General features: G+C 29.3%; 1 protein-coding gene across 1 annotated transcript; it reads right to left on the bottom strand.

Moving 5' to 3' along the window:
• Window positions 1–7,629: 7,629 nt before the first annotated feature.
• LOC133673364 (BES1/BZR1 homolog protein 2) lies at window positions 7,630–10,008 on the bottom strand. Its single transcript, XM_062094113.1, has 2 exons — window positions 9,548–10,008; window positions 7,630–8,911 (listed from the first exon to the last, which is right to left on the bottom strand). The coding sequence occupies exons 1-2, from the start codon at window positions 9,770–9,772 to the stop codon at window positions 8,183–8,185; spliced, it is 954 nt and encodes a 317-aa protein (XP_061950097.1). The 5' UTR covers window positions 9,773–10,008; the 3' UTR covers window positions 7,630–8,182.
• Window positions 10,009–24,213: the final 14,205 nt, after the last annotated feature.

Genomic DNA, 24,213 nt, shown 5'->3' with positions numbered 1-24,213 from the left:
AATTTGAATTTCATTTAAAATTCAATTCTTAATATTTTAAATATAATATTTTATTACAACTTTTAAATTGATTCCAATAGAAAGATTTACAAACATAATATAACATGTCTCGCCTCCTAACGTCCTGGATTTGCAAGGAAAAAAATCAGCTAGTCACCATCACCCTTGAGAAAAAAGACAAAGAAAAAAAATACCATTGCACTTAGAGCCATGTGTTATTAAAAATTATTGCAAGAAGATAAGGTTTTTATTGTACTGATCAGTGACCTGCGAGGGCCCAAAAAGATTTTGAAAGATCGCTGACATTACCTTTTCCTCTGATTTTTCAGTATGATTTTTAACCCCGGCATCATGAACCTTGTTTTTTTAAAACGCGGATAAAATTATATTTTTAAAATTTTAATTGTTTTATTAAAATTTAATATATTTTAAATTGTTTTGATATATTATTATTAAAAATAATTTTTAAAAAATAAAAAATATTATTGGCATGTATTTCATGAAAAGTTATTTGAAAACCAACCGCAACTATATTATCAAATATACTTTTAATATTTACAAGTATATTAATTAATTATATAATTTTTTAATTATAGTGTAAGACTCAGACGAGCCTCTAAAAAAATAAATTTAACTGGAGAGTTAAAATATACCCTTCAAATTCCCCTCACTTGTTTTTTATTAAATTGTGCAAGTGTTATAACCAACTTCAAATTTAATGCAACTTTATTATGAAGTTCATTTCCATTCAGTTTTCTAACTCAATTAATTTCACAATTTCAATCTTTGATGTGTTAAGATTTCATAGAATATCATTATAATATAAAGTTACAAAGATAAAAAAAAATATTTTCTTTTTAAGTCGTGGTTCGTTAATATAGCTTATTAAGACAATAAGTGGCAAGTCGTGTCTATTTTTAAGGCCTTTGGACCTGCTTGGTACTAATAAAATAAAATAAAGAAGAGGAAGAAAGAAATAACCCTACATTCGACTATTTTAAAATTTCATATTGATTAAATTTTTATATATATATTTATTTTTTAATAAGATTTTTAATAATTGAAATCTTGCATAATATTTGTTTTTTTATTGAATAAATTTTATATGTGTGTTATTTTCTATTAATAATTTATTTTAATAAACAAGCTCATTAAATACAATCGAGTAAATTACCTGTGTTGCAATAGTAAATATATTGATCTATATTTATTTTTTAGTTTTTTCAAATTTTTGTATATTGTTGAATGACTTTTTCCATTTATTTAGACAATAGTTATTGATTTGTTTAGTTGGATGCATACATAAACTTTTTAATTTACTTTTAGGACTCTTTCATGTAAAATAATATGTTGAGAAATTTTGCATGTTCAATTTTTTTTATTATGTTTTGATGTTTTAGATTTAATCCATATTCTTATAATTTCTAATTTTCTTCTTTAATCATTTTATAAAAGTTTTATTGTTTTTAATTTTACCTTTCAATCCAAGTTTATATTGTATTTTTTTTTTCATTTTGGTTTTTATTGTTTTGATTTTTATCCTTTTATTCATGATTTTATTATTTTCAATTTAACTCTCAAATTGAAAATTTATTGTTACCCTTTGATTTATTTTTACGATTTTAACCCTCATTCTTTTATTGTTACTTTTTATTTTGGATTTTTTGTGTAGTTTTTTTGTGTAGTTTTAAACTTTATAATTTTTTTATGTATAGTACTCCTAGTCTTATAACTTGGATTATTATTTGAAAAAATAATAGGGATTGAAATCTCTTTTTCTTTTTTCTTTTTTCTTTTTTTTAATATCATCGTTCAACATTGTTTTTAAATTTTTTATTGCCTTATATTTTTATTATATTATTGTCGCACCTGGACATCACGACGGCTTTAAAAATCTTTGAAAAGAATGAATTTCTGGCATTTTATTCTTTGATGGGGAATGATCTTATTTAAGGAGTCGCCACCTAGTATTATGGTCACTAGGAACCGTAACTGGTCAACAGAGATTCTATGGTTCGGGACTGGTTACGTAAAAGGGAAGATATTATCACCCCTTAAACGTCCTACCTGAGGCAGGCTGCATTGCTAGTTTCATCTTAAATTGCTAAATGTTTATTAGTTTACGATATGATAATTTGCTTATAATATTCACGACTCTGGCACCAGTGAATATTAAACTACGGATACTTCCAACTCTGGCGTTGGTAAATATCACGTAACTATAAAATAAATTAGATTAATATTTTTTTATTTCCAATTCTAGTATCAGTGAATAAATAAACAAAAATAAATTTATTTTTTACATATGCACATATTTTTTTATTTTTTCTAGCTAAATAAAATAAAATACAACGAATAAAAATAATATAAATTTAAACCGGTATTTTTATTCCTAACTCTGGTGTCAGTGAATAAACCAATAAATTTACATTATTTTTATTCATCTAAATAAAATAAAATACAATGAATAAAAATAATATAAATTTAAACCGATATTTTATTCCTGACTCTAGCGTCAGTGAATAGACCAATAAATTTACATTGTTTTAGCTCCAGTTTTTCTGGGTTGATTGCTCTATTTTTCTGGGTTTTTTCCGCCTCTGGTGTGCTTACGTTCTCTGCCTTGGTTCCTCCAATGATTTTCGGTTCAATTCCCCCAAAATCCTTCTCCCCCTCTCTTTTTGCCTCTGCTCTGCCTTTTATAGAGCCAGAGAGCATGCAGAAACCCGTTCCCCTGTTAATCAATCCATGAGCGGGATCGTGGGCAAGAGATCGTGGTGTAGTGGCCTTGAGTTGCTGGATTTTTCCCTGTTGAATCGGTCTTCTCCGTGCGAAACGAAAGGGATGGAGAACGGTGGGATCAAAACGGCGTCATTTGGCATGAAAAAAATGACAGATTATGGATTGGTCCCTTTCTGTTTGAAACGTATCAATTGGGTCCTTTAATCAATAAATTTTTAATTTTACCCTTGGATAAATTTCAATTAAGTCCCTGAATTGATTTAATTAATTAAATCAAAGTTTAATTAAGTCCACAAACTTATTAATTCTTCTAATTTCATTAATTAAACTAATCCAAATTTTAATTAAATTTTCAAACTTATCAATTCTTCAATTTCTGATCAATTTACTCTCAAATCTGATAATTTCATCCATAAACTTTGAATTTGTGTTGTTTTAATTTATTCTCAAATATATTTATTTTTTAATATTTATTTAAAAATTGAGTTATTCAAAAATTAGGTTATGACAATTATCAAATTAATCAAAAATTTAATCTAATTATTAAACTTCTCACACTTCTTTAAAAATATAAGTGTTTCCTAAATTTTTTTCTCTGGTTTAAAAAATTTAGTCAGGCTCTTGGCGCGCGTCACACTAGCCACCAATCTAATATATATTCGATCTAGAGCATTCTAATTAATTCATGGGGAGAAGGAATTTCCTAGGGAAATGAAATTGCCTGATGCTCAGAAGGCAACTGGACGTATTAAGACAGAGCTGGTTCGAATGGTAGTTAGATTTTCTAGCTATGAAATCATTTTAGATTTTCTTGTTAAATACACTGTAATTTGGTAAGATTGATTTGGTTAGCGGATAATTAGGTAAGGAGTGCACTAACTTTTATTTTTTTATGTATTTTAAAAATGTGTTTTATTTGAGAAAACATTAAATTAATGTCTTTTAGTATTTTTTATGATTTTAATTTATTAATACCAAAAAAATTTAAAAAATTATATTAATAATTTTTAAATCAAAAATATTTTTGAAAAGTACATATCACCATAATATCAAACACACACTAAACATAATTAAAAGAGAAAATATTGATGCTAAACGAGGGAGAAGACAAATTACATGGATTTAAGAGTTTTGTAGTGGTATTAAGATAGAAAGAATAGATACAAAAATGTATTTAATTGAAAAGATAAATACATGAACATAAAATAATTTTGTATTTAGAGCAGTTTTAGAATAAATTTATATTCTTTTAAAATTATAAAAAGAAAATAAGAAAATATGTTTGATTTGTTTTCATTACTTATGTTTTTCTATCTCAAAACTATAACTAAATATTTATTATATAAATCATAACTTAAATTAGATTAGATTATATATCATAACTTAAATTAGATTAGATTACATTAGATTAGGTTGTATTGGATACTAAATTAAAACAAAATAATAAAGAAAATCATAGGTCCTTAAGGGCTCAATGGCCAGCGAATGAAAGATACAATTTCTTGTAATAGAATTGTGTGTGGTTAAGTGAAATTGTGGTGAATTAATGTAAAATTGTGTGAGGAAAATGGTTTTAAAAGAATTTAGTTATAATAGAAAGTGTGAGTGAAATATTATAATGTTGAGAAATTATAATTAAGGAGGGTTGATATTTCTAAAGGTGAAGAATTAATGTGCAAATGAGTGATTTTTCATGTAAGGGAGAGATTATTAAAATTTCAAGAATAAATTATGATAAGAGAAGAGGTGATAGTGCCAGTCAAAGAAGAAATAATTGATAGAGAATACGAATATGAAAAGTAGTATAATTGTAAATTACATTAATGCATATGTTTTCCATGAAGTAGCTTTGACTATTTTGAATAAAAACATTAGTGGGATTGATGGAATTTATAAGGCTGAAATTAATGATATTGTAAAATATAAATAAAAGGAAAATACTTGTTTGAATGATGAGAAGGTGAATGGAATGTTTTGTTGATTGTGAAGTTAATGCACAAAAATACTGGATAATTTCATCACTTGATTTCCAGAAGAGTTCATGGCATGAAAATGATTGAATTTGAAATTAGTTTCTCATAGAAATCATATCCATCGATATTAACTTGCTGATGGAACTGGCCTTGTTTGATTTAAAATTATAAAACTCTAGATATAGACTAAAATTTTAGAGGAGTCGGGTTGAGAATTGTACTGGACAATTTTGTCAAGTTGTGATATCTAGTAATTTAGGTGTGTGTTTCCCTTCCTTCAATAAAAAAAAATTATTTTTGCATTTTAATTGAGAAAATAAGTGAAGATCAAAACTAAATTTTATAATTTTAGTTATAATTAAAATGAGAGACAATATTCTTTAATGAATAATGTAAGTTGATTGAAATTGGCCAGCTTCTATCGACAATATTCTTTAGTTGTTTTTTATGTTTTTTTTAATTGATTTATTTTTTTAATCTCGTCCTTTAGCATTAAACTAAATTGAACTTTATAATTTATTTTGGTTTTTTTCTATGGGATTATCTTGATCTTATGATCCAAGTCGCAAGTTTGACATGTTAACTTGGGTTGCTTTTTTAGGTTATTTTGTAATTAATTTTTTTAAAAATTTTATTCTTCAACATTGAGTTGATTGAAAATTAAGTTTTATAATTTATTTTGATTTATTTTTTGTGGGGTTATCATAATCTCATAACTCGAGTAACCAACTTGACATGTTAACCCGGGTTGACCTAGTCAACCCAATATATTGTTATTTTAATATTAAAAAAATGTCTTCTTGAAAAAAAAATTGAGTCAAAATATGTTTTTATGGGTTGTTTGGGTTTTTTTTGGACCATCAAAGTCACTCAAATCACATCGAATTAACCCTTATATGGTTTAAATTTTTTTTCCACTAAAAAAAATTATTTTTTACTTTCAAGAAAAATTTGACCCGACTCACAATGTAGCAGAGACAATGATCTAGTTCAATCTTTGTATTGTATTATAGAAAAATTAAGAACAAGAAACAATTTCTTAAGCTTATTAATGCTAGAGGGAAGTTTCGTTCTTCCCTTTGAAGTCGATTGTGAGATATCTTTCATCAATATTATTTGATGTTGTTACGATTATTTCTGTAATTTGACATTGTATTTTATTGTTCTTGATGCTAATTGTCTTCTTTTCAAGGTCTACATTGTGTGAAAAAACGGCTCAGGATGAGTGGATGGCGCTATTGGCCTTCTGGAATTGGATTCTAGTGATAAACATATAATTCCTGGTAAATTGTTTCTAAGATCAGTAGAGACACTCTAACTCATCAATCATAATTGCCGAAATTGTTACATAATCTAATCTTTATTAAGGATAATGATGCAGTTCATTTGGATAATCTAAGCTTGGGAAGCAAAGAAATGGAAGGTCAGGATTTTGAACACCCCTTGCAGGACAACCCTGAAGAGAACATTGAAAATGATAACACAAGGGCCTATGTTACTGACCATGGACCAGTGTCAGCTCATTCTGAAAATGAAAGTGAGGATCTTGGCTCCGAAATCTTAGATGAAATCAGGTCGTCGGAATCTGTTGTGGATTTTAAAGAAGTGAATAGTTTTGAAGATTTCAAGATTCTTGTAAATGGTTTAGTTATCAACAGTGAGCTCTCCAAACGCCTTCAAATAAAGTATTATGAGCTTTGCTGCAGTCAAAAACGCTTTCTCCACGACCATCTTGTTGAGTGCCTTAACTGCAAATTGGTTGTGGGAATGATTGCCGAGACTATTAACATTGCAGATGCCATTAAAGTTTCAACTGTTACTACCTTCCAGGATAGTTTTAAGAAGTGGGAGAAGACTTTGAAAGCCTTTCAGGGCTTAGGAATGAATGTTGGTTTCTTGCTTGCTAGATTGGAACAGCAAAAGAACCTGTAATGGAACAGGTACTGTCAAAGAGGAGATGAGAACTCTAATTAAAGGCAAAGCTTTTGGAGGTAAAATAGACTTCGATTAGGCTTTGATGAAGAGATTGACTCATTGGAAGTTGATACTAAGAATCTGGAGCTAAGTTCCCTATAATGGCTAAAGCTAAGAATCTGGAGCTAAGTTCCCTATAATGGCTAAAGCCCCGTGGTTAGATGCACCAATGTTTTATTCTTTTTTTTTCTTTTCTTTTTTTTGAGCTTACGCTTCTGGGAAAGGGTAATGAGGTGCTTTTCTCCGACAGCAGTACCATTGGTGTTTGGCTATAGCTGAGTTAAGAAAGCTTATACCATCTTCTGTCCATAACAATGCCACCAGTTTCCTTAGAAGGTAAGAACACCATGTTTACTGTTGTTAATTGTGTTGTATAATTGCATGACATTAACTCGTTCGAGGGGAGGAAAAACAAGAAATTCATGGAAAACATGAAATACCAAAGGGAGTAAATGCAAGGACTAAACTAAAAAGCTATCCTATTCCTAGCAGGATTCAGAGCAGAACGCTGATACCACTCATAATTGGAGGGGGGAGTTATTACAATAGGTGGTGTACAAGGACATCAAGCATGGCATAGGTCACGTGCTCCATCATTAAAAAAAAACAAATCACATGGAAAGGGGGGGGCCCTGTAGGCTAGTTTTTCTAAGATGCCCTTTGACCCACTAAAGGCCAGAAGCAGCAGAGAGTCCGTTGTCCTGCCACAGAAAAATGGCACTAACAAACCAAAAGAAAAGATCTTAACAGCAACAGTTTGTACATTTGAGCATGCAATGTAACAGTAGATGACATTATTTTGCGGGTGGGGCTGACCTTCTACAAGAAAGCATGAGATGATATATTGGAAGGACATTTGATTACTAACCATGATTAAAAAGCAGTAGTTCAATTATTTGAACGGAAAGACAAGGGACCTCCTTGCTTTTGCAATCAAAAGGATAATAACTAGCAACATTCAAATTGCTGTTTGTGTTTCTTTAAAATGTCTACAAAAGAAACGAAAATACTCAATCCCGAAGAACAAAAAGAAAACGATCTCTACATTTGAAGCTCGCAAGACCATCCATCCCAATTAAAGCTTAAATAGGAACCTACAGTCAATGAAGAATTGAAGCAGATGCTCCAGACTTAAACAAGGGAAGGAAGAGTTTAACCTTCCACATCATTCGCTCCAGTCTTTTCCCCATACGAAAATTTGGGGACTTTTAGCCCCTTTCCATGAGGCCTTACATGAATTTTTTGCTAATCAGCAACCGAATCCTATAAATTCCGATTCTTGCAAGGCTTCAATAAAAAGAAAACTGTACAACTAAAATCAAGGATAGGAAGCATCAAAAGTGATCTTGTTGTCTTCCCAAGCAAGTAGTCGCCTCGGGTAAGCCCCAAGTGATGCATGCAATTGGTAAAACCAATTACACCATTAAGAATGGACAGTGAACTCAGGCTACTTCTTGTAGCTACATTCCCAAGCTAGATTATCATTTGGAGGCTTAACCACGGGCTTTTCCACCTCCAAGTGTGAGCTCAAGATCATCTACCCCAATCTCATGAATCCTCTCGCCCTCCCATGGCTTCACCCTACAATTCTCAAACTCAAACTCCGCACCTCTCCCCCTCTCTGCTGCTGCCCCCCAGCTTAAACCACCATGCCTATCAACTCCATCCTGAAAACCACTCTGTTGTGCCACTGGTTTAACAAGATTAAAAGTTGGCGAGGGAGGAGCTACATGGGGTGCCACTGCCAGAAAACTCACCCAGCGGCCAGAGTCGACAGTGGAAGCATCAGACTCATCACATTCTGGTATTGTGGCAGGCGTTAGATGGTGGCGCCGCGTAGGACTTGATGGGGCAGAAGCTGCCAGAAGGGGATGGTGAAGCGAGTTAAGGGTACCATTTGAGAGGGATTCCCAGTCGGCTTTCCGTTTCGAACCTCTAGATGTAGGGGAAGAAAGTGGTGGGGTTACAGGAGCACTATTGGATATTCTAAGAGGAGGGAGGTTTGTGGGGATGGAAGCTATGTTTCGGAGGAATGGGAGGAGGTAAGTGGAGGGGTTTCCATCGAAACGAGAGGGGCTTGGGAATGAGGAGGATGTTGGACTAGCATGGTAGGAAGCTACAGGGCTTGGAAAATTGGAGGATTGTGGACTTGGTTGAATTGAGGAACATGCACTGATATTTGTTGGAGTGCCTGCAATCTCAGTTGGAGGCGGCTTGCAGCCCTGTGACAGTGCACATTACAGCAAGATTAGTCATTGCTGTGACAAAATTACATGAAATTACATGAAAGAAAAGATACGCAGACAGATTAAGCAGAACATACATTTCGTTAAAATTATAATCATAAATTTCCATCCTAAATTAGTTTGATTACAGTGTGGATGAGATTAGGGGACTACTCATGACACTTGGGAAACTGATTACACACAGGCTGCAGTAAATGAAGATTAGATTAACAGTAAAGGTTTTCTTGATTACAACCCACAATCCACCAGAAACAGAAATCTACTCCCACATCAAATTAAAGCAGGGCAAAAAATTCCAATAAATCGCAGAAAAACAAAACAGTGATAAGAACAAAAACGTAACTGCAAATGACAGCAATTTGGATGCAAAAAAGGAAGGGGAAAAAAAAGGAAGGGAAAAAAAAAAAGAATACTTGCTTCACATCCTTTTTCCAAAACTCCAAAGTCAATAGATTCAGGGAAAACAAAATCAGAAGGAAAAACTAGTCAAAACTAAACAGATCAAAAAGCCATAAACCCAAGAACGATAACACGAAAAAATTCACAAACAAACTTCTACCGCATGCATGTATAGATCCATAGAAACAAGAACATATTGAAAATCAAACAAACCTTGCGATAAGTGGTACCATCTTCTTCAACAATCCAACCAGCTTCAGCACAAAGAGCTTTCAAGACTTCATTATTATCACAGTGTTTTGGTAACTTAAAATTCCCTTGAGTTCTAAGACCTGTATATATCTTAGCAGCTATAGCTCTTCTCCTTCTTTCTCTTCTCTTGTTATTCTCTCTTTCCTTCCATGTTGGTAACCTCCCTGAGGATCCACCAGCTGTCATCCTTCTTTATCCCCGGCAAACCCTCTCTTTCTCTCAGGTTCTTCTTGTTCCGTGTTTTGTTTTCTCTCTCTAGATTCTATGGTTTTGCCTGTGAGATCTCTCCCTTTATCATAAAAAAACTCTGCCTTTTTCTTTCTTTCTTTATTATTCAAGCGCTTTTTTTATGAAAGAAATATTGCTTCTTTAGATCCTTCTCTTTCCCTTCCTTTTTCACACTTGGGGTGTTTGTGTTTCACACTGGGCTTATTTCTTATAGTGTTGTTTATAAATATATTAAATTAATAATTTGTTATATTTTAAATTTTATTTTTGATACTAATATATCAAAACAATTTAAATATATATAAAAAAATTAATTTAAAAAAATTAAAATTTTACAAAAGTAGTTGCATTATAAGGCCGAACACCCCACTGCTGGTATTAGTAAGAGATTTTATTGGATTCTTCTGGAAAAGGGCAATTGAGAAATTTCAAGTCTTGCTTAACAGTTGAATGTTTATACTTTTAGGAAGGGGGACTTCTTCTCCGTATTTGTGTTTTTCTAATAAGCACGGTATGAAATATGAGTTTTTTTTTAAAACTAACACAGTTTAAAAAAAGTTAATACAGAATAACACAGTTTTAAAAAAATAACATAGTTTAAAAAAATTAATACAGAATAACACAGTTTAAAAAAAATAGCATAGTTTAAAAGATAGCATAGTTGGTAAAGAGCTGTTGGAAATTACAGTTGTTAAAGAACTATTATTTAAAATAACAATTTAAATAAAAATCATGATTTAGAATCGTGGTTTTAATGCAACCATTATTCCCAGTAGCATTTCTTTAACAATCACAATTCAGAATCGTGGTTTCATAACAAAACTGTAAAGTATTTATAAACACCTCTTTTTTTTCATAGTCGTCGCTCATGAGAGGAAAAAAACCCTAGAAACCAAAAATCCTAAAGGAAACAGCCTCCAACCGCCCAAAACACCATCCAATCCTCCACCAAAATATCAAAATCATCTTCCCCTTGTCTCCACGAGTATTTCTACCATTTTTTTTATTGCTAATCGCGAGCCCAAGCTTCTATGTCCAACCTCCCCACCACCATAACCAGTGGAACTATCACTTATACTTCCATTAGGTTACAAGCAATATGTTATTGAACATATAAATTATGTTGTTTAGATTAAGAATATTTTTTGTGGAAACCTTATTTAATAAGTTTCATTGCTTATTTATTAACCGATGGTGTGGGGGTATATGTTTTGAACATCCCATCTGACATAGATATGAGTGATCAATTGCATTTCATTATTCGTTCTGGTAGGCACACTGATTATAATATATATCGATGTGCGATGTATGGAGAAATTTTATTTTTAGAGAGGTGCGCCATGTAATTTTTTAGGAGGAATACATGAGATAGTACTTGATTATAATACGTCAAATCATTACACCTAACTCTGCGCAAGTTCCTCCATGCGAAGAGATGGAGTATGAGCTACATGCACGTCGAATTTCAAATGTTGTAAGTATTTGTTACTTTTTATAGGCTTTGACAAAAAAAAATGTATTTTATTTATGGATTGATAATTTCTATTTGCTTCATATTAGCTTGGACAGTTGTTACAGAATGATCAATGTGATGCAGCCTCGACGATGATAATAGACTTGCTCGTTATTATGCATCTTCTTGGTTCAAGACACGTCGTACTACACTTGCCTTGTTAGGAGAGACATTGAGCTTCGATGAGGTTGTCTCAGAGGATAAGACTACATAGATAGGTGAAAGTCATGTTTTTGATGAAGTTAGTTCTTCCGCTCGTCGTCGCAGAAGCATAGATAGGCTCAGATATATTATAATGTTGTGTTAGTTTTCTAGTTAAGAGTCATTTTTATTATTACTACTTTTATAATATTGTTTTTATTAATTGTCATGTTGATTTTAAATTTGTCTTACATATTATTTATTTTCATACTTAGTTTATATAAACATGATTTAATTTGGTTAATTAACAAATGAACATACGAACAGGTTGTTTAAAATTTCAAATCATCAATTAATAACTTAAAAAATACACAAATAAAAACAATATTTAAAAAACATACGCAATAATTTGGGATTATAGATAACAAATAAAAATGATGTTAAAATAGCTTATGTTTCAATTACGGGTTTGAGGTTTGGTAATTTATGGTTTTTTTTGGCCTTTAATTGTCGTGGTTTAGAATTTGTGGTTTTGTTTGGCATTTGGTTGTGGCGGTTTAGATTTTGTTTTTATGTAAGATTTTAGGATAGGCTATGTTGCTTGACACAACCGCCATTGACAATAGCAATTGTTAATAAAACCAAGTTTCTCAATACCGGTTAAGTCAAGTTTATACTGTTTTCCAGATACTTTTCTCTCATGTGCTATTTCTTAAAAACTTTTATTAAATTGTACTAGTTTGATAAAACACCCGATAAATACAGAAATGATTTTTTTTAAGCAAACTAGATATTTGTTTTATGCTAAATTGTAACCTAGATTGATTTTTTTAGCATGGAAAAAATAATTAAACATTGCTAGCAATTTTTCTAATAAAAATAAATTAAAAAGCATGCAAGAGTTGACCTGATGTTAACTTAGTCAACTTAATAACCTTAAAAGTAACCTAGATGATCGCTGAAAACATATTTTTACTAAAAAGAATTCAAGATGATGAATCTTTTTAATTATTGATATGACAACATGTTAAATTGATCTGGATCAACCCAAATCAACTTGTCAAATCCACGAAATAGGTCACGAGATCGTGATAATCCCTTAGAAAGCAAATCGAAATAAGTTATAAAGTCTAATCTTCAATCAACTTATTGTTAAATGATAAAAAAAAAAAATCAACTTGGGTCATGAGACTGGGGAAACATCATAGAAAGCAAATTGAAATGAATTATGAAATCTAATTTCCAATCAACCTAATGTTGAATGATAAGATTGAAAAACAAATCAGTATAAAAAAATTACACAAAAAAATATAAGTTAACTCGTGTTAACTCGTCATACATGTGACATGGATCATAAAACCGGAATAACCCTATATAATTATTTAATTGAATGAAATTGAATAAAAAAAAGAATTAGGAAAAAAAGAAGAAGAAGATAGACCCAACAAATAAAAGACAAACACTTAAGCTCGGGCGGTCCAATGCACCTAGCCCAAAAAGAGAAGGCCTCACTTAGAGGACAGACACTGCATTGTCTATGCCTCTCTCTCTCCCTTTTTAATAGTAATGCATTTTATTCCCTTTAATTTGTTAAAGAAAAAAAAACAAAATTGATAATGCACCATCTGCTAAACCGAAATTTGATAACCAAAGAGTTGCTGAGAAATTGAGGCAGAAGTATTTTATACTTTAAAATTCATTTTTAATCATTTTTAACCTAAAAACACACAAAAAAAAGCATTATAAGGATCCAAACAACTTATTAATGGCTTCAAATGACCTAAAATCTAGTGAAAAAAACAAAAAAAAACAAAACTTGAATCCAAACAATTATATAAGCCTATATCTACCTTCTCAAGTAAGGTGAAGGTAAAAGAAGACTCCGGTATAATTCCTCTCATAAAATGAAATTTACTAATACTAAGATTGATTTTTTTTAGTGGACATAGTTAATGTCAATCAGTTCTCTTCAACTGGAATCCAACGGTTTTCTTTCTCTTTTCTCAAATAAAAAATTAAAATTAATAAAAATGAAGTTTTAAACAAAACTTAATTTTTAAAAACCAAATAGATTAAAAATATATACACAAAATACGAGAACTAAAGTTAAATTTTAACGCCAACTTTAAAAGCATCATCTAATTTCTTTGCCCCTTTAACTTTGGTCATTTATCTTTAAATCTTATTTTTATGAAACAATTAGTTATTAATTTAACTACAAAAAAATAACATTGAAGAGAAAAAAATTTAATGATTACAATAAATATGATACAAATAGTAATCATGGATATAGTACTAATTGGGTTTTTCTAAGCAGAGCATGTATACTTTATTTTATTGGTCCAAACAAGCTAACCATAAATTATTCTAATTGATAATATTAATCTCAATACCTATAAAAGCAGAATATATATGTGTGTGTGTGTATATATATATATATAAACACCATTATTTTATTTTTATCAGGAAGAGAGATATGGGCTAATTAAAAAAATAAACCACGAACCCGTTTATTTCATGGAAAGTAGCTTTTTAGAAATTACTTTCCAAACTTTTCTGTATTTGTTTGCTTTTAAAAAAGTTGGTTAACGAAAAATAATTTTCAGTCAAAGAAAAATTTAGCTTAGTTTCCAGAAAGACGTTTTCTTTTTATTTTGAGTGAAAAACACTTTCTAGAAGTTGTGAAAAAAATTAAAAATATCATATTATTTGCTAATTATATCAAATTTGATCCTCAAACTTTTGATTGTTATGTATTTTGTTTTAAATCTTTATTTTTTCAATTTCACCCCTTAAAATTTGATTTGATTTGATTTTTTATATCAACTTTGGTTTTTTTTATAATTGTTATTTGTCTTTTTCTTATTATTTTTTAATTAAAATTTTTTATTTATCAAATTTAGTTCTTATTCTTTTGATTATTATTTATTTTATTTGAAATAATTTATGATATTGTAATTTTTTTTATTTCATCATCTTTTAATTTTTTTTATCTGTTAGTTTTGATCTCAATTATTTTGATTGTTATTTATTTTATTTGAGATAATTTATAAAATTATTTTTTTTTCAATTTCATTTTCATTTAACTTTTTAATTTATAAGATTAGTTTCTTATTATTTTAATAAACTTGAAAAAAAATATTAATATATTATTTTTCAGCTTATTTTCTATGACAAAGTCAAATACTATAAAATATTTTTTAATTTATTTTTTATAATACTATTAAACCTAAAGAAATAATTTATTTAAAAAAAACATTTTCTAAAAACAATTATTTTTCAATTAAAAAAAAACAAACTTAAATCTAAAAAAGCCAATTAGGAGTGGGTAGTAAATGCTGTTGTGACTTATGACAGCTAGCTAGCAAATCACAAAGGTAAAAATCAACATAATTGAGCATCTGATGAAGAAAAATGTGACACGTGGAGAAGTGTACTATGCTCTGCCATGTTCTGCAATAGTACCGTAGATCTCTATGGCCTGCCTAATTTCACATTTTCATTTTAAGTTTTTTTTTTCTCAAGACTAAGTTGGTGAGTCACTGTGACCTCACCATCTTGCTGCTTCATCTGTGCAAATTTCAGTATTGAAAGTGAAAAGTAATCCGTCACCGTATAGTACATGATTGACCTTTATTATTTCTATCGGTTCTCTATAATCAAAACTAAAAAATATTTCTCATGCAAAATAATTAATCTTAACAAAAATCAATCCAAACTTTATAAAAATCTAATAATCAAAATACAAGATTTAATATCTAATGATTAATAAAAGAAAAAGGACAATGTAAATTAATGTGGCATATAAAAGAAAAAAAGAAAAAAATGGTTATAGGAAAATAACATAACTCTATTTTAACCATTCAATATTGTTATAAGTATTTTGACAATATGATTTTAATTATATTTTAAAAATAATAATAAATAAATTTGTAATTAACTCTAAATCTACCTCAAATAAAACTCTTTATTAATTATGATCAATATTTAAAAAAAATGCTAATGACCGAAAGAAAATAAAAAAATAAAAATGAAGCCATCAAGAAGAAGGGGCGCCTCCGTTGTTGAAAACATGGGCATCAATTTTCACAAGGACTGGGAAGCCTAAATCTACAGGTAGATTAGGCATTAGGAGTCTAGCATGCATAGAATGGTCCCTGTAATAATATCCACGGGTGTCCAAATCGGAAATCACTTTTTTAATCTTCATTAATTAAGGTTAATAACCCATCTAATTAATTACATGGATGCCACTCCAAGCTCTTTATATTTATATTTTGAACAGTTCTTGCCTAATCTAAATTCTAGGTTGTCCCTAGTAATCATAACATTAAGTGCACAAGTGGATCTCACACGGACACGCACAAACATATAGAAATAGAGGATTAATGAATAATCCATAATAATAAAATGTGGATTTAGCTCTTGATTGGTATTGCATTTCAAATGAATTTTAAACGGGTTAGGTAAATTTTGAATTTTTTTTATTTAATATTACTTTTTAAAAGATTATATCAAAAAATGATTTTTTAAATAAAAAAATATTATTTTAAATTTTTAAATAAAAAAATATTTTTAAAACCATCATTACTACACTTAATAAACCGCATAAAAGCATGTTATTTTTTTTTAATGATGATTAATTAAAAAGATGCTTTCAGTCTTTTTAAGGTGGGTCTGACGTGATGTTGGGTTTGAACGGCACATATACAGACAAGCAACAAGCTCGGAAAAAGCACTTTCTATTAAAGAACGAAAAGATATTAATTTTGTGTTTTAAAAATATTTTTAAAAGATTTAAATTTTTGATTGAATTTTTTTATATATTCTTAAGTATACCAATATAAAAATAATTTTTTTAAAATAAAAGATATATTTAAATATAATTTCAAATAAAAAATATTTTAGAAAACAATCAATAACAAAATATAAACGAACCCTTAGGCCCCCAGGCTCTCACTTTCACATACAAATCATGCAAACAATTTTAGATACTTTTGCAGTGGAGGAGAGAGAGGGAGGGGGTGGGGGCTCAGACTGCTTCGCACGTGTGACACAGAAACCCATAAGAAAAATTAAACCCCAACGCATCACACTGGCTGTGTGGGGACCGCGTCATCTCCTCGACGTGTCGACTTCACCACAGAACACGTGATTGTGGGCCATTAAGACTCTCTTTCCTTGTTTCTGAAAACGAAAATGAAGAAATCGGCTCGGCTCTTTGCGCTTTCTTTCATCTGGTTTCGCCTTCAATCACTATACATATTTGCTTTTGTGTGTTTAAAAGGATAATAAATTAATTTAAAAATAAAAAAATCAATTTTTTAAAAATATATTTTTAATAAACAAAAACAAACGATAATTAGCTCCTAGCATACATTCTCAACATATATTGAAAATAAACTCTTCATCTAGTTGCTATGAAAATAAATTGTCAATTTTATTTGTTGTGGTGAAATATTTACGATAATTGTTGTTGTCTAAAAATAATATATAAGTAGACAAGTGAGCATAAAAAATTAGCTTGTAATTAAGAAAAATTAATAAAACCATGGTGAACTTGCAATTATAATTAAAAAAAACTAGTATATTTACTACCAAAATATATAAACTTGAATAAAATATTGAAATATGATTGTAACATGCATAAAAAAATTGATATTAGCTCTTAGCATACATTCTCAATATATATTGAAGATATACCTAAACAAAATTAATGAAAGATACGGGTACATAATATACAACCAATCTAAAAAATTATTGTTATCGTTAAGAATTAATCATTTATTCTTGAAATTTTATCACTTTTTTTTTTTTGATTATCGTGGGTGTCCGGGCCAGCTTACGCGCACCTCGACTAATCCCACGGGCCCTGAAGTTAACGACCATGTAAGCCTCCAGTGGCCATCATATGAGCAGCCATAGGGTTTGAACCTGAGACCTAAGAGGGAGCAAACCCCTTAATCCCAAGCTCTTACCATTAGGCCACCACCTAGATGGTTAATCACTTCTCATTTAATGCAAAATGACTAATTTTAATAAGTATTTTAGGATTTTAACAATTTTTTTTATTTAGTGCTCTCCTAAATAATATCCACTAAACCAAAAAAATAGTATTTAATTATCTTTCTACGAGACGAGCTTAGGAAAACAAAACATAAACCAAATAAAGTATGCTAGAAAACTAGATTAAGAAAAGTGTCAATTTGTTTTGCAGAGTTTGTGCTGAAAAAACCAACCTTAAAACACTATTTTTCTACCCTTTTCGTATGTGATTTTGGAACCAAAATTAAACATGAATGATTTGACTTTAAATCATATTTGTTTAGCTGAAAAAACTATTTAGATTTTTTAAAAACTGTTATGGAAAAAAGTGGCTAAATTTTTATATTTATTGGTTGCACAAACAATTAGGCCAAAATAAATAATTATTCATGGACTAAACCCATTTTTAAATTTAAGTTGGTAAAAAAAATATTTTACAGCAAACTCATATCTAGATCAAGCACAAGAATGTAAGTTTAAGCTCAAAACTCACTTTGTGTTTTTACATGGGATAAAAGTTTTCATACTGTTATAATTTTCTTTAAAATATATCAATTAATTCTTCTTCGAGATTAGCTTTTTATTTATTTATAATTTATTAAATCATTTTAATATTCTTTGTTAAAGTGCTTGTGTTAAAAATTAAATTTCAAAGTTTTAATTTCAAGATTGAGTGGATTTCACTTTTAATTCAATTTCAAAAATTTCAATCATGTTTTAAAAAGATTTTTCAATAATTATCATACCTAGCTCAAGGCTTGTTTTGTAAGCTTATCAAATTAATTCCAGTATATTTTAAAACGACATTCGTTTATATTTTTAAAGAAAGAACTAAAAAATATTTTTGAGCTAAAATTTTTAAAAACTAAAATGATATCATTTTAAATAAAAAAGTTTTGGGAGTTAACCTGATTAGATGCTACTCAAGTTTGATCGGATCAACGAGGTTGTTGATTGACCCGTTAGTCCATCCAAATTTGAGCAAATCAACTTCCAAAATGTTTTGAAAAAAAACCTTTTGTAGACTTGAGGCAGGCTCCAGGTTAACAAGTTTATCTAATGAACCAAATTTAATAACTGGTATATATATCAAATTAATTTTAACACTAATAGTTAGTGTGATAATTAATAAGGTTTTTTTAATAAAAAAAATAGATTCATATCTCAGGATCAATACCCATGAAAATTATACATTCGATTGTTGTGAAGGATATATTTTTAAAATTATCAAGAAAAAAAAAACTAAACTAAACTAAACTTAAGTTGTATTTAAAAAAAATAGATTGCAATCTAGCACAAGGATATCGCGTGAGAGTATCCTTTAACTTAATTATTTTTTTCTTCTCATTTTCTCTCTCTGTCTGTCTTTTCATGATTTAATAGGTTTTGAGACAAGTAGTAGCCTTTGTTATTGTGTAATTAAGAAAATTGAAGTTTTTTATACTAAAAAATGTATCTATTGAAAGAAAATAATCAGATATACAATTACTAAAGCACGATTATAGTAAAGATTGATCACTCCATAACTTGTCTTTATTATAAAAAAAAACACGGTTTTTTCATTAAATGGTGTCAAAATTCAATGTTATCATGTTATTAAAATATTTTTTTAAACCTGGAAAGAAAATACAGATTAATTTATAATAACATTTATATCATTATTATTAATTATTTTATTGAGATATGATAATTCATTTATAAATTTGCTTTTATTGATGAAATCAAATCTTTTTTTGAAAAAAAAAGGGAGCAAAATATTAACAAGTTTAAAATGCTAATAATAAGTAGTGCTTCACCAAATTAATTAATTGCAAGAAAATGACCAAATAAAGAAGTATAAACAGTCCAAATTAATTAGTATACAAGCTAGTTTGAATAACGATATTAATTAAAAAAAAAAAAAGTATAAACAGTCTAAATCAAGAGGCCCAATAGTCGGGCCATGGCCACGTGCGGCTCCAGCTAAGGTGAAGGAGACAGGACAGCTAGCTGGCTTGCGTGCCCATGCCCCAATCCATCCCTCCTCAAAGGCATAAAAAATAATAATAAAAAAGAACTCCTGCACGTGTGGTATTAAAAAGATCATGCCATGCGCGTGTTCCTTTCATACGGAAACCATGGACTGTGTCTTGTTTGTTTTTCTGGAAGTTGCTATTGGCACACCCTGTGTGTTTTGTTTATTAACTGCCGCGGTTGTGTTTTTTTTTTAAATAAATTTTTAATTATTTTAATGTATTGATATTAAAAATAAATTTTAAAAAACAATAAAATATTAATTTAATATATTTATAAACAAAAAATATTTAATAGCTGCTATAAACATGAAGATGTATCCTATTCTTTGATTTGGTAAATGAACTCCTTTTTTTAAAAAAAAAATGTTAAATTTTATTTTATCATTAAAAAAACCCTTTTGAGATACTAATATAAGTTATTATTAACTGATTTTAAGATGGGTTAAAATGGCGATGATATTGTTATTCTTCGTAGCTATAAGATCTGAAATATATTAAAAAAAATTATGAAATAATATTATTTTAATATAAAAATTAAAATATTTTATTAACCTGACTTCAGCCAGCCCTTGGTTCACAGGGGTGTGCCAAGAGCAACCCCTGATGGTCTTCCATCGGTAGCAGAGAATCACGGGGAGGCTCTATCCTTCCAATGCTTTTTTGTTTGGTTATGAGCAGGTGAACGATTCCCTAGGAAGATAAGGAGGATCAGTTTAATCAAAATGATCATATTATATTCATTTCTATGTTGGATGCATCTTGCGTGGATCGAAGTATCATTAACAAAAACCCTAAACTAGCTCATTTAGACCAAGACGCGTATTATTATGGTTGAAATAGTAAAATAATTATTCTGTTATTGCCAAGTCAAAGCCAGTAAACTAGCTGTTGAGAATAATACTGTTGTTTTGCAAGAATTTATTAATTATTATTAGATTGATTAAAAATAAATATTTTATTTTATTTTTTAAATAATAAAATTATTAAATTACCTGAAAAATATTTGTTCGCTACATGAGATGTCATACAGTGGTTAAATGGTGGCCTTCAATTGACATTTGAATCATCTCGGCAACCCTTTAATTTATAGACAGCGTGTGTGAGATAATCACCTCTGGTTTAACACTGTCGACATTTTATTTTGTTTACCTTTCTTTTCTCTTCCCTTCCCCTCAATTTCTACGTTGACTCTCTAGATTTTCAAAACGGCCCTTGAATTTGTTTTACCTTTAGATTTGATTTTTTTTTATTTTTTTTAAATAATAAAATTATTAAATTATCTGAAAAGGATATTTGCCTTGCACATGAGGGGTCATACAGTGGTTAAATGGTGGCTTTCATTTAACATTTGAATAGTCTCGACAACCCTTTCATTTCTAGATAGCGTGTGTGAGATAATCACACCTCTGTTTTAATAGCAATGACCTTTTATTTTGTTTATCTTTTTTTTGTTCCCCCCTTCAACTTCTAAGTCGATTCTCTAGATTTTCAAAGCAGCTCTTGAATTTGTTTTACCTTCAGATTTGATCTTTTTTTATTTTATTTTATTTTTTAAAATAATAAAATTATTAAATTATCTGAAAAGGATATTTGCCTTGCACATAAAGGGTCATACAGTGGTTAAATGGTGGCTTTCAGTTGACATTTGAATAGTCTCGACAACCCTTTCATTTCTAGGCAGCGTGTGTGAGATAATCACACCTCTGTTTTAATAGCAATGACCTTTTATTTTGTTTATCTTTTTTTTGTTCCCCCCTTCCACTTCTAAGTCGATTCTCTAGATTTTCAAAGCAGCTTTTGAATTTGTTTTGCCTTCAGATTTGATCTTTTTTTATTTTATTTTATTTTTTAAAATAATAAAATTATTAAATTACCTGAAAAAATATTTGTCCGGTACATGAGGGGTCATACAGTGGTTAAATGGTGGCTTTCAATTGACATTTGAATCATCTCGGCAACCCTTTAATTTCTAGACAGCGTGTGTGAGATAATCACATCTAGTTTAACACTGTCGACCTTTTATTCTGTTTACCTTTCTTTTCTTTTCCCTTCCCCTCAATTTCTATGTTGACTCTCTAGATTTTCAAAGCGGCCCTTAAATTTGTTTTACCTTCAAATTTGATCTTTTTTTATTCTATTTTATTTTTTAAAATAATAAAATTACTAAATTATCTGAAAATGATATTTGCCTTGCACATGAGGGGTCATAGAGTGGTTAAATGGTGGCTTTCAGTTGACATTTGAATAGTCTCGACAACCCTTTCATTTCTAGGCAGCGTGTGTGAGATATCACACCTCTGTTTTAATAGCAATGACCTTTTATTTTGTTTATCTTTTTTTTCTTCCCCCCTTCAACTTCTACGTCGATTTTCTAGATTTTCAAAGCAGCCCTTGAATTTATTTTGCCTTCAGATTTGGTTTTTTTTTTACTATTTGTTTTATTTAAAATAATTTATAAAATAAGAACTTTTTTCAATTTCATTATCCAATTTCTTCATATGTCATATTTTGTACCTATTATTTTAATTACTATTTATTTTATTTGAGATAATTTTTAAAATTGAATATATTTTTTTACAGAGCTTCTTGATTGAGTCCGGATCTCAAATTTCACGGGTTACGAGTTTGAGAGATTAACTCAAGTTTAAGATATTCGTTCAAGTTTACTTGTTTTTTTTAAAAAAACTCATGTTTTTTCATTTTTATTCTTCAATATTTATTTAACTAGAGATTAAATTTTTTTTATTTTTTTATTTTTTTTATAAGATTTTTCATTGATTTTGAAAATAATCTAAGTTATATCAAAAAAAATTATTTATCGTTCTTTATTAAATTTAGTTTTTCAAAAAGAAATTGTGAAAATAATTATTCACAAATTTTAATCTCAAGAGAAGCTGTAAGAAAAATAATTAATTATACATTGCCTATTCAAGAACAAATTATAATGAAAAGTAACTTACTTTTTATTCACAGTTAAAACTGTATCAATTAAAATTTAATGGAATCAATCGTATGATATATCAAATTTAGCCATTGTCACTGCTTTATAAGAATAAGAAGTCCGGCCCCACATATGCTTATTTTTTCAACAACCCATGATGCAGGATTGCAGACTTATCATCGATCATGTGGTTTCCATGGCAGAGAGGTGGCCACACTCCCACATTTTCACTTAGCAAACTGTGGATTGCTTTTATTTATGATTCTTGGTGAATCCGACAAAGATTGGGGTCCATGCCCCACGTAGGCTTGAATGGACTTTAAAGCCCACGTGGGGGAGACGAGCTCTGTCCATTCCAGGTAATTTCCACTTTCTTGTGAAGTGACATGTGGTGGTGACTGTACTACAGCATTCATTTTTCCTTAATTCTATATCAAAGTCTAAACTTAGAATTTATTAACATTTTTTTTGTCCATATTTTTATTTTTTCTTGTCTTAGAATTTTTGTGTATACATTCCATGTTACCGGGTCCAAAATCACATGAATTATTTTAAGTTAATTCAGATTAATTTAATTTTTAATATTTATAATTAAAAAAATTAAAAATATTTTATATAAATGTAAATTATATATAGCTATCTAACATAAAACAGTTAATAAATATTCCATGTATGTGTGTGTATATATATATCATAAAAAATTAAGAAATAATTAACATAAATATATAGTTATTCCACGTAGAAAAATTAAAAAATATTTCATAAAGATATAGACTATATAAAAAAAATATGTGAGACCAATTATTTATAAATTAACTTTATAATTTTTAAATGTATTAAAAAATATAAAAAAAATCGGGTCATTCACATTTTACCGGGTTAATTGGAAGCCCGAGTTTAGATCATTTAAAACCTAGTCAAGATCCTATATTATTCAAATTTAGAGTTAACGTATCATATCATTCAAGTTTTATTTTAATGAGACATATTATATTATGAAATATTTAATTTTCAATTATATTATTTATTAAAACCATGTTTATTAAACTTTGTAAAAAAAGTTGAAAAGGACATAAGAAGTTATTATGTTTTTGGATGGTTGACATTATATTTATAATGTTTTTTAATTTTTATAAAACAATCATAGAGGATAAACAAATTGGGAGGGGTGGAGTATTAATTTTGGGTTGCCATGTCAGATGATCAATTGGCTTGAATTCATTGAACCAGACCTTGTTGTCCAATGACAGCTCTTTCCCTCTTGTAGAGGGATTCATGAACTTAAACGTGTCTCAGTAATTTGAGATAGACTCTTATCTATATTTTTAATTAAAGAATAAGAAAGATACTTCAGTAGTCTGCTTCCTTGTACTGCACGTGTAATTTCTTGACACGTGATAGAACAATCATGTCAACGAAGCTCAACAAAAATGGCTACCCACAAATGCCGTGGGCTCGTGATCTGGATTGGAATATTTTGACTTAAATTAATAGGAATATAATATATATATATATTAATTAAAAAAAAGGGGGCTGTATATGGGCAAGCGGCATGAATAGTAAAGAGATTCCAGAAAGGAGGTCCATGACTTCATCGTAGGCCTTGGGGGTGATGATTCGTTCGGCCCATGGCCTGTCAGTGGCAGGAAATAATAGATGCCATTCTGGTCTATATTAGTTTAGTTACTAGTTTTATACTTTTATCTCCAATGCTATGTCTCGGGTTGAATTCTAAATTGATTTT

The sequence above is a fragment of the Populus nigra genome, chromosome 14, assembly GCF_951802175.1.
Source record: "Populus nigra chromosome 14, ddPopNigr1.1, whole genome shotgun sequence".
NCBI lineage: Eukaryota > Viridiplantae > Streptophyta > Magnoliopsida > Malpighiales > Salicaceae > Populus > Populus nigra.
This window is presented reverse-complemented; position numbering and strand designations above follow the sequence as displayed.

What these genes read in the sequence shown, in the direction of transcription:
- LOC133673364 (XM_062094113.1), bottom strand. Translation starts at nt 9,772, where the DNA reads ATGACAGCTGGTGGATCCTCAGGGAGGTTACCAACATGGAAGGAAAGA. An exon ending in ATGGTACCACTTATCGCAAG is followed by an intron (nt 8,912 to 9,547) that starts GTTTGTTTGATT and finishes GCACTGTCACAG; the next exon opens with GGCTGCAAGCCGCCTCCAAC.